Source organism: Podarcis filfolensis (assembly GCF_964270895.1).
Source record: "Podarcis filfolensis genome assembly, chromosome: 10".
NCBI lineage: Eukaryota > Metazoa > Chordata > Lepidosauria > Squamata > Lacertidae > Podarcis > Podarcis filfolensis.
Window position 1 is genome coordinate 73,494,415 of NC_139612.1, and position 10,689 is coordinate 73,505,103.

The following is a 10,689-nucleotide window of genomic DNA, read 5'->3' on the forward strand; positions in this document are numbered from 1 at the left end:
AAGCCTGTGAACCTGGTGACTCGGCGGGCACCATTTGCATGCCCCCGACCTGTGAAGGAGCCTTTTTAAAGGCTTTGGAGCGGGGGACGGGGTGAGCGGCGCGGTGCTGAGAGTCGACTGCTTCTCCTGTGGAGTGAAGCCGCATTGCCATGGTCGGAGAGCGCTGACTTCTTTTTGTGAACAATTGGACTTTAAAGCAACAACCCGTGAGTAGGACGGAAATTGGAAAGAAAAAAATTCTTTTTTTAAAATTAGGCATGATCGGGGAAGGCGCAAACAGGAAGTCCGTCTCCCCGTCTTGTAAATAATTTAAAGCAAGGACCTGCTAACTAAGGTCGAGAGAACCCTTTCTTTTTTACTTGGTAAAAGACATTAATTTCACGATTTGGCAATATAAGTAATCTTACTGGAGGACAAAGAGCTAATCTTGGGAGCTGAAGTGCCACGCCCCCCCCCCGGACCCGGGAGTGCTCCGCGAGAGAGCCTGCTGATGAGGTATTGAAGAGTTTGACAGCTGTCAAATTTAGCTGTCAAGACGGGAAAAGAAAACTTTGTTTCTGTTGTTTCTGCTGGCTATATTTGTTACAATTTGGTTATAATTTGTTGAAAACAAGGAAGAACTGTTACAAACTAACTTGATTTTTGGATTTGAATTGGAAGGAATATTAAGTTACCAAAATCCCTCTAGAGGGGGATTTGGGACATTACAAGAATGGCTGGAGGAGGGAAAATTCAGGCTGGGTTGGACAAAGTTTTTGTTCTCTTGGGAAAGTTACAAGGCCAAATTGATGTTTTGGCTACAAATGTTGCAACTCTGAACTTAACAGTAAATAACATCACTGAATTTGATAAGGATTTGACTCAGGAAGCCCATGCAGCTGGACAAAAAGAGAAACTTGAGAGCTTTGAGAGTGTGGAGAAGGAGATATATGTTGTTCCTGAGGAAAAGGAAGGAGGAGCTGTAACTTTGCAGATGATAAAGGAGAGCCAGAGGCCTGACATGATGGCTACAAAGAAAATAAGAACTTGATGTTGAAAATCTGGCTTAAATTGGAGATTGAAGAATGGAGAGATCTCCTCATGTGGAGATCTGAAGACCCAAGGATTACAAATTTGCTTAAGGTGGAAGTTGGAGCTTTGGGGACATTTGGACTTAAAAGGAATAAGAAACATGATTCGGGCTCCACTTTTAAGTATGAAGGTCTGGCTGGAAGAAACATGGATCCCGTTGGGCCAGAGCTTCTCCGAGATCCGGTGTTTAATATTAAGGACTATAAAAAAAACCGGCAGAGAGGAATTGAGAGAGAATTAAGAGCCTCGGACGTGAGATCTCCAGGCTGATAGTAGACTAAGATTGAAACCGGGAAAGGGGGGGTGGAGTTTGGGAATCCAAAGGGTGTATAATTACAATCTGTTTTATTTTTAGTTTATTTTGTTATTTGTATGAAAATTGGGGAATTCGTGGAAGGGAAATTGGGTCGACGTTAGAAAAATGTTTTAAGAACGAGTATTGATGCATAAGTATTGTGTTTAAGTTTGGATAAGGCAAAATTGCTTTTTTAAAATGAACTAAATAGAAAAAGGTTAAGATTAGGGATAAGAACTTGCTGAACTAACATTTTGAATTGGAATATAAGAAGGGGAGGTTTGGGGAAGTCAGGGAAATATGTTATAGAAAAATAAGGATTGTGAACTTTATGTGTTTTTAAACCTTTTTGTTTTTCCTTTTTTGATTCTTTTTTAATGTATTAAAGTTGAAAATTTCAATAAATATCTTTTAAAAAAAAGGAAAGCACATCTTTGTTTGACACTGTCCTGCCTTGTATTGCCCAAAATCTTCCTGACACAGAGCTTGTGGAAGGCATAGAGGGGTTGTTTCTGATGGTTGTAATTGTTCACAATTCACTTCACAAAGCAGCTTGCTCAACACGCAGTCCTAGTAGACCTTCATCTTGGTATTGAACGGTTAGCATCCCATTCGCCCATACTCTTTTGGAGAGGTGAGCTGTTGCCGTAACTGCCTCGCCAGTACACTTGTCCAGGTCAGCATCAATGAAGAGGTTGTTGGTTTCTTAGGTAGACACAATCATCCACCACCTCCATTGTCTGAAACTCGCATGGTTCTAGGCACATTTTGCAACAGGGAATGTCATAGACACAAGCAGTTTCTGAGCTCTGCTCGCAGAACCTAAGATTTCGGATTAAAACTGCAGAATGGAAGGAAAGGAGGACCTTTTTCTTCCTCCCCACTTCCAGCTACACTTTAAAGACTGAAGGAGAGACCTTCTTTAAAAATCAGGGGGGTGGGCAGGGGAAGGACTAGACCATGTGAAAAATGAACATATTATTTTAGCTGCTGTTCATTCCTTTTCAGCTTTGTATTTTTGTCATAAGAGAGTGCATATGGACATTCCATTTTTGAGCCCATAACCTAGGTTTAAGGTCCTCTTTATGTCCTAGCTGTCCTATCTCTGTTTCTAACACTGACCACCTCTAGTGTGTGGTCACCAATGTTGATGCATGGAATTCTTCCTCTATCACAAGGTTAGTGATCAATATTCAATGCAGTGGCACTCCATTTCTTCCTGCAGCTCTAATCCATTTCTTCATTGCAGGTGGTGATGATTTGGAAATTGAGAGCGAGGACGCCCATGACAGAATCCACACAGTGGAGAAGCCATTGCCACTCTTGGAGTGTGGAGAGAGCTTCAGTCACAGCTCCCATTCGACTACCCACCAAAGAAATGCTATTGGGAATAAACCCTCTCAGTTCTCTGAATGGGGGAAAACTTTCTGTTGGAATGAAAGCCTCACTTCACAAGAAATAATTCCCACAGGGGAAGACCCACTGAAATGCTTGGAATGTGGAAAGAGCTTCAGTAAGAGTGCACATCTCATTTCGCATCAAATAATTCATACAGCCAAGAAACCCTATCAGTGCTTGGAATGTAGGAAAAGCTTTAATACAAGCACAACCTTCCGTAAACACCAGAGAATTCACAGGGGGGAGAAGCCATTTGAATGCCGAGAGTGTGGAAAGAGCTTCAGTCAGAGAACCCATCTCACAGCCCATCAAATAATTCACACGGGTGAGAAACCCTATCAGTGCTCGGAATGTGGGCGGAGCTTCAATCACAGGACGACTCTCACGGTCCATCAAAGGATTCACAGTGGTGAGAAACCCTATCAGTGCTTGGAATGTGGAAAGAGTTTCTGCCAGAAAGTCAATCTCACTCACCACCAAAGAATTCACACAGGTGAAAAACCCTATCAATGCTTGGAATGTGGGAAGAGCTTCAGTCATAAGCAAAGTCTCACTTCCCACCAAAGCATTCATACCGGGGAGAAACCCTATCGATGCTTGGATTGTGGAAAGAGTTTCTGCCAGAGAGCCGATCTCACTTCCCACAAAAGAATTCACACAGGAGAGAAACCCTATAAGTGCTTGGAATGTGGGAAGAGTTTCCGCCAGAAAGTCAACCTCACTTCCCACCAAAGAATTCACACAGGGGAGAAACCCTATCAGTGCTTGGAATGTGGAAAGAGTTTCCGCCAGAAAGTCAACCTCACTTCCCACCAAAGAATTCACACAGGGGAGAAACCCTATCAGTGCTTGGAATGTGGAAAGAGCTTCAGTCATAAGCAAAGTCTCCCTTCCCATCAAAGAATTCACAGTGGTGAGAAACCTTATCAGTGCTTGGAATGTGGAAAGGGCTTTGGTAAGAGGACCAAGCTCATGGCCCATGGACGAACTCACAGTGGTGAGAAACCCTATCAATGCTTGGATTGTGGAAAGAGTTTCGGCCAAAGGGCCAATCTAACTTGCCATGAAAGAATTCACACAGGGGAGAAACCATATCACTGCTTGGAATGTGGGAAGAGCTTCAACCAGAAGCAAAGTCTCACTTCCCACCAAAGAATTCACACAGGGGAGAAACCTTATCAGTGCTTGGAATGTGGAAAGAGCTTTGGTAAGAGGACCAAGCTCATGGCTCACCAAAGAATTCACAGTGGTGAGAAACCCTATCAATGTGTGAAATGTGGAAAGAGTTTCTGCCAGAAAGCCCATCTCACTTCCCACCAAAGAATTCACACAGGGGAGAAACCATATCAGTGCTTGGAATGTGGGAAGAGCTTCAGTAAGAGGACCAACCTCACTTCCCACCAAAGAATTCACAGTGGTGAGAAACCATATCAGTGCTTGGAATGTGGAAAGAGCTTCAGTAAGAGGACCAACCTCATGGCCCATCAAAGAATCCACACTGGGGAGAAACCCTATCAGTGCTTGGAATGTGGGAAGAGCTTCACCCGGAAGGACAACCTCACTTCCCACCAAAGAATTCACACAGGGGAGAAACCATATCAGTGCTTGGAATGTGGAAAGAGCTTCGGTAAGAGGACCAAGCTCATGGCCCATCAAAGAGTTCATACAGGGGAGAATCATAGAATTTTAGACCTGCGGGAGACTTCTGGGTCCTCTAGTCCACTGCAGGACTCTCAACTAAAGCTTCTATGACATACTGCCTTCAAACTTCTCCTTACAAACCTCCAAGGAAGGAGAGTCCACAACCTTCCAAGGGCATCTCTAATTTGAAGCCATTGATTTGGGTGCCAGCCTCCAGAGCCGGTGAAAACAAGCTTGTTCAAGCTTCCACGTGACAGCCCTTCCTGTTCCTCAGAAGGCTTGGTTTCCCAACGCTTAATTGTCTTGGTCAACCCCCCCCTGCACCCCTTCCAGCTTGTCAAAATCCTTCTTAAATTGGGGCACCCAGAACTGGACACAGGACTCCAGGTGTGGTCTGAACAAGGCAGAAGAAAGTGGGGCTGTTACTTCTCTTGATCTGGACACTTGACTTCTTTGGACGCAGCCTAGAATAACAGCCTATTTCGCTGATGTTGACTCATGTTAGTCTTGTGGTCCACTAGGACCCCAGGTCTTTTCCATATGTACTACTGACAAGCCCGGTATCCCCCATCTTATAATTGTGCAGCAAATTCTTCTTGCCTAAGAGCAGAATCTTACCTTTCTTCTTAGCGAAATTTATTGGATGCCTTTCTATACCACCTGTTTCTTCAAGAAGCTCAGTGTGGTCTTAAGTCGTTCTCCCCCTCATCGTTTAATCCTGACAACAACCCTGTGAGGTAGGTTGGGCTGTGAAGCCATCACCCAGTGACTGAGTGGAGATTGGAACCCAGGTCTCCCAGTTCCTAGTCCAAAACGCTTAAGCACTGCACCCCACTGACTCTCAAATGAGACTCTTGGAAAGTGCATGCATGCGCATTTACCGAAAGTTTCAGTGCAATGTCTTGGTGTTTGTATTTAAAGTTTTATACGCATGTATCAATGACATTAATATAATAATGGTAATTATTTAATTACAGTTGAAGAGTAAATTTTAGGAAATGCTAGATGGTGATAGGGGTAGTTTGGAGTTTGGAATGCTGGGATTGAGCAATTGAACTGAACAATTTCCACATAAATCACAAGATCTAAAATATAAAACAAAACACCAACAGCAACAACCCCCCCAAACCCCCAAATTCAAGAGTCTGTTCAGCAGCCTCAGCTTTTGCAGCTGGAGTCAATCCAGGCTCTCCCCTCTCAGGCTAGGTGGAAAAGGTCTCTAAGGAGAGAGCCCGTCTTCTGGGACTTGCAGCCAAGATGGTTGGCTGCCACCATTGGCGGGTGGAATGGAATGGGACAGTGGTGGCAATTGTGGAGCAGGGCTGGTTAGACCTGTAGTAGAGAAACAGCATTATAATCCCCGTTGTTGCAGCTGTAGCAAAGTTTCAAAAGAAAAAGAAAAGAAAAGAGAACATTTGAAACCACATGTTTATGTCTATTTTTTAAATAAATCAGTTTAATGAATCGATGCACACTTCCTTCTTTGTTATGTTTGGGGTGAAGTGTTGAAGAGTTCTCTGTGGTGGCAACAGGAATAAAGGGGAGTTTGGCAGAAGATCCATCTCCTAGCCGTGCACCTTGAATGAAAAGGGAAGGTGGCCCAGGGATGGGGGGCAGGGCCAGAGCCCCTCTGAGCAAAGGAGGTGGGGGCTCAACATGGGGAGATAAACTAGAGGGCACTCGGAGAGTTCAAAGTGCTTCATAAAAACCAACTCTGCTGTTTTTACAACCTCCCTATGAGGTGGACCTGTAGCATTTCCACATAAATGTGGGAAGTCAAAGAGAGGAGGAGGAGAGCAGAGAGGGGCGTGAAGCAGAGACTCTGTCCCTCTGCCCTCTTGCAAGTTGCACACACACAATGCACTCTGATTTGCGTTGCCCATTCACATCTGTTTTAGGTCCCCAGGCATTTACTGAAACAGTCTAGGTGCTGATTTTTAAAGTACTTGATGTTGTTGTTTAGTCGTTTAGCTGTGTCTGACTCTTCGTGACCCCCTGGACCAGAGCACGCCAGGCACTCCTGTCTTCCACTGCCTCCCACAGTTTGGTCAAATTCATGCTGGTAGCTTCGAGAACACTGTCCAACCATCTTGCCTCTGTCATTCCCTTCTCCTTGTGCCCTCCATCTTTCCCAACATCAGGGTCTTTTCCAGGGAGTCTTCTCTTCTCGTGAGGTGGCCAAAGTCTTGGAGCCTCAGCTTCACGATCTGTCCTTCCAGTGAGCACTCAGGGCTGATTTCCTTCAGAATGGATACGTTTGATCTTCTCGCAGTCCATGGGACTCTCGAGAGTCTCCTCCAGCACCATAATTCAAAAGCATCCATTCTTTGGCAATCAGCCTTCTTTATGGTCCAGATCTCACTTCCATACATCACTAGTGGGAAAACTGTAGCTTTAACTATACAAGCCTTTGTTGGCAAGGTGAGGTCTCTGCTTTTTAAGATGCTGTCTAGGATTGTCAAGTATTTGATAGTGGTTGCTTTTTTTATAGTTGACGGGATTTAAGAGGGGGCTGTGAGCTATGTATGCTGCCCTCATACTGGAGCAGAGGGAAGGAAGTTGCCCTGAAAAAGGGGCAGGCCAGCCTCTCCCAGAGGACAGACAGAAGTCCAAAGTTTGGAGCAATGAATAACCTGGTTCAATACACTCCTTCGGATCCCTGGGAGTCCCTTTCACTGAGACACTTTTCTGGAAGGGACATCTGGAGGCTGCAAAACTTAAAGCGCAGGAAGCTTGTGGAGCACTAATGAAATTCTGCCTCACGGTGGGTGGACACTTATTCGAACCTGTGCTGAAAATTAGAAGCTGAGCTGAGGGAAGTCTTTGGGGGAGGGGAGGGGGGTTGAGGGGTAGGAAGGCGGTAAATAATATGATATGTTTGGATATGTTGTTGAATTGCTAATAAAAATATTTTTTAAAAAATAAAAGTATATAAAAGAGTTTACTCCCATTCTGTTCACAGAAGGATCCCAGAAGGCAGACTTAGGTTACAAAATATATACACCTGGAATCTATCCCATAAGGAAATAGTTCCTTTGTCCTCTCTTGAAGCCAAGAGAGCATCTCAGGCTAAGGAGATGTTGCTTCTTCAAGGAATGGAGTCAGAGAGAGAGATGGCTGCCCGCCCTGTGGTATGTTGTTACCTGCACAGGTGAGGTCACGCCCACCTCTAGTCACATGTAGAGGAAGTTTGTCCCAGCCCAGGAGGAAACAGGATGTTCTGACTGGCTGGTCCAGACATCCCCTTTTATGTCCACTCTAGGAATGTTGTATTTGACTGCTCTGTGTTTCACACCCCACAGTTCAAACAAAGAGAGATTGCAAGGAGCTCCAAAAAGAGCTCTCCAAACAGGCTGAATGGGCAGTAATTACAGTTCATTCTCAATGAGATCAAAGTGATGCATGTTGGGACAACCCCCCCCCCTTAATATGTACAGGCTCATGGGGTCGGAACTGGATTTCCCTGTGTGCTCTAGGAGACCAGGGGAGAGGGGAGCTGGTCGCAGCAGGAGGGGGAGTCTCCGTGGATGCTTCAGCAACCGGCCTCCTCTGGGTCTCCTGGCCCCCTCCTCTCCTCCCTCTGAGTCTGACCTGCCAGGTACTTCTCCCTTCCTTAAAATGCTGTTCAGTACTTCTTTCAAGGGTGCAATCAGGGTTTGATTTAGTTTTTTGATAATGTTTTGCCGAAAATCCATCCTTGTCCTGGGTTTTTGATTCTTTTATTACTCGTTGGATTTCGTCTTCTTCTATTGGCTCTGCCTCTTGGCCCTTTCACTTTGCACCAACCAATACTCAGCTTTACTTAAGAATACTTTAGCATTTATGTAGCACATTTAAAGCATTACAAAATATAACATATATTATCTCAGTAATCTAAACAACGGCCCTGCAAGGCTGTCCAGTGTTATTATCGCCATGCATACGAAGAGTTGAGGTTGCAGGAAGAGGAGTTTGACTCACATCTCACACTTTAACTGCTACACTACATCAGTCCTTGCCCTCCAGATCCTGAAAACAGCTCTGTGAGTTGTCAGAGGACTGCCCACCATCCTATTCAAAACAAGGCAGCATGGGCAGTAAGCCCTCGTCAGCAACCATTGCCAGAGATGTCTGTATGGGGAACGGTGGGCTGAGCATAACACACGGAGGCAGCTCAGAGGCATCCCTGCTGGTCGCTCGCTCCAAGGGGAGGTGACACCCAACCCCAGGCTCTTTCTGTGGGAATGTTTAGGGAGGCAGGAGAGGATATATTCTTTTATGATATCCTTCCTAACTTGCGTCGGCAAGTTCTATAACTTAGCAGAGTTGTTAAACAATCCCTCTTTTAAATCACACAGCAGTTAGCTAGTTGCAGGCTCGTCTGAGCCTCACTATTTAGGATTCCTGGTAAGATCCCTTTTTATATCCCTCCTAAAAGAATAGACACGACTATCTGATTAAAGTTAACATAAAACTAGTTTATTTACAATCATCCAGTTCACAATAAGATCCCTGAAGGCAGACTTAAGTTACATAACTCTATATATATCGACATGAACTATCCCATAAGGGAAATAATCTCAAGTGACTGCAACTGAGCAGTCACTTCTTCCTAACTTGTAGGAACACAAAAAGGAGAAGAAGAAGAGCAGAACATGGAGGCCGTGTGCTCCTCTGTCCAAGAACAGGCCACACCTACATGAAGTGCCATGCAGAGGAAGTCTGTCCCAGCTCAGGAGGAACTAGCAAGTCTTCTCCTGAGTGACACAAGCATTCCCCAGCATGTGCCTTGTAGGAATGTTGCATTTGACTGCAATACAATTTTACACCCCACACCTTCACTACCCAATAATCATTTGCAAGCGTACTTCTTCCAAGGCTCAGTAGTTAAGATTCTGCGGTTGAAAAACAAAACCCCTTAGATTGAAGCATCACCAGAGAAACTTCTTCATGTGCATCTCACACAACATTCTCATCTCCAGTTAGGATCACCTGAGACCTCAGAAAGAAATCATTGTTTTGGGGGAGAGTGGCGTGGAACCATGCCTGAGTCAAAAGATTACAGAGCAAAGACAGCGCCCTATTCACGTTTCATACGAAGTTGGTTTGTTCTCATGAATTGTACCAGCGAGCTTCTTCACAGAATTTCACATCCCCTTATAAAGTCATGTCCAGCGATACCTTCATGCCCAAGCACTCTCCTGTCTCAGATGCAAGCAATCCCCTTGGCCAGCTACCATTGGACATCCTGCACCTTGTTTTCTTTTGCAAACCTCCCAGCCTCAGCAGTTCAAATTCCAGCCTACGCATGCACTTATGCGCACACACTTGTCGGGAACATGTTCTCTTTTATCCAGACCAGATAACTGTCAGCATTTAAAGGTGTAGTAGAAAGATGACAGAGAACAGGATGGAAGATGTTTAAGATACACTTGGAGTGCCATCTTCCCCCCGTCTGCTCAGTCCGGTGCAGAATACACCCAGGGAAGTGGAGTCAGGGGTCAGGACTGCAACATTATTTATGCGTTGGGATTCGGCTGCAGAACTGCAGAGTTTACTAAGCACATTTGCGGGGGGAAAGTCTACACTAGCGTCCATCTGGCATACTTCTGGGCAAACATATGCAGGGTTTTATTGCAGGGTCTTCGGTAGTTTAGCCCTAAACTGAGGACGCCAAGAATTTTGGTTTGCTCCTTGGCTTATTGAGCTCCAAATTGCTGCGTGACTTCTCATGAAGCAAAGCTGCCACAAAGCACACTTGCCTCAAGGAAGACGGAGCTCACGCCCACCTAACAATATGCTTGCCCTGACGAAGCTAGAAGGTGCTGGGTTCCCCCCCCCCAAAAAAAATATTTATTGGTTTTCTCTTATAATTTTGTTGTTGTTTAGTCGTTTAGTTGTGTCCGGCTCTTCATGACTCCATGGACCAGAGCACGCCAGGCTCTTATAATACATAAACATAAACACAGAAAAGAACATTACATTCAACACAACATAAAAACTTAACAATAAAAATGCAAAAGATAAAAGAAGAATTTTTCCCCTTCTTATTCCCTGGTATATTTACATTGCTAGAAGACTTCCTCGACACCTTCCAATCTGAATTTCATCATAACACATATTTAGCAGTTCCCAATTTCATATCTGAAACATCAATATCCTCTTTCATTACAAACTTCTTATCCCTACTTCCAATTGTAATCCATAATAATCATTATTATTGATCTTTCTCTATCTCTTAGCCTCATCTGTTACTTCTAGGAGTTTCTTATTTTATCTTATAGTTTATCGCTTGCGAAATCTTC

At 44.5% G+C, this 10,689-nt stretch overlaps 2 protein-coding genes across 2 annotated transcripts in view; one reads left to right on the forward strand and one right to left on the reverse strand.

The window, feature by feature from the left end:
• The window catches only part of LOC310744088 (uncharacterized protein), a gene marked incomplete at its 3' end in the record, with an annotated part of 165,157 nt that extends 160,641 nt beyond the window's left edge, over positions 1-4,516 (forward strand). The window contains exon 6 of the mRNA XM_083574830.1: positions 2,616-4,516. Coding sequence (XP_083430956.1) covers positions 2,616-4,516 — 1,901 coding nt within the window. The remainder of the gene's footprint in view (positions 1-2,615) is intronic.
• Positions 1-10,689, reverse strand: part of LOC310744065 (uncharacterized protein) — a gene marked incomplete at its 3' end in the record, with an annotated part of 147,265 nt that overhangs the window by 126,725 nt on the left and 9,851 nt on the right. The gene's annotated exons all lie outside the window — the stretch shown is intronic.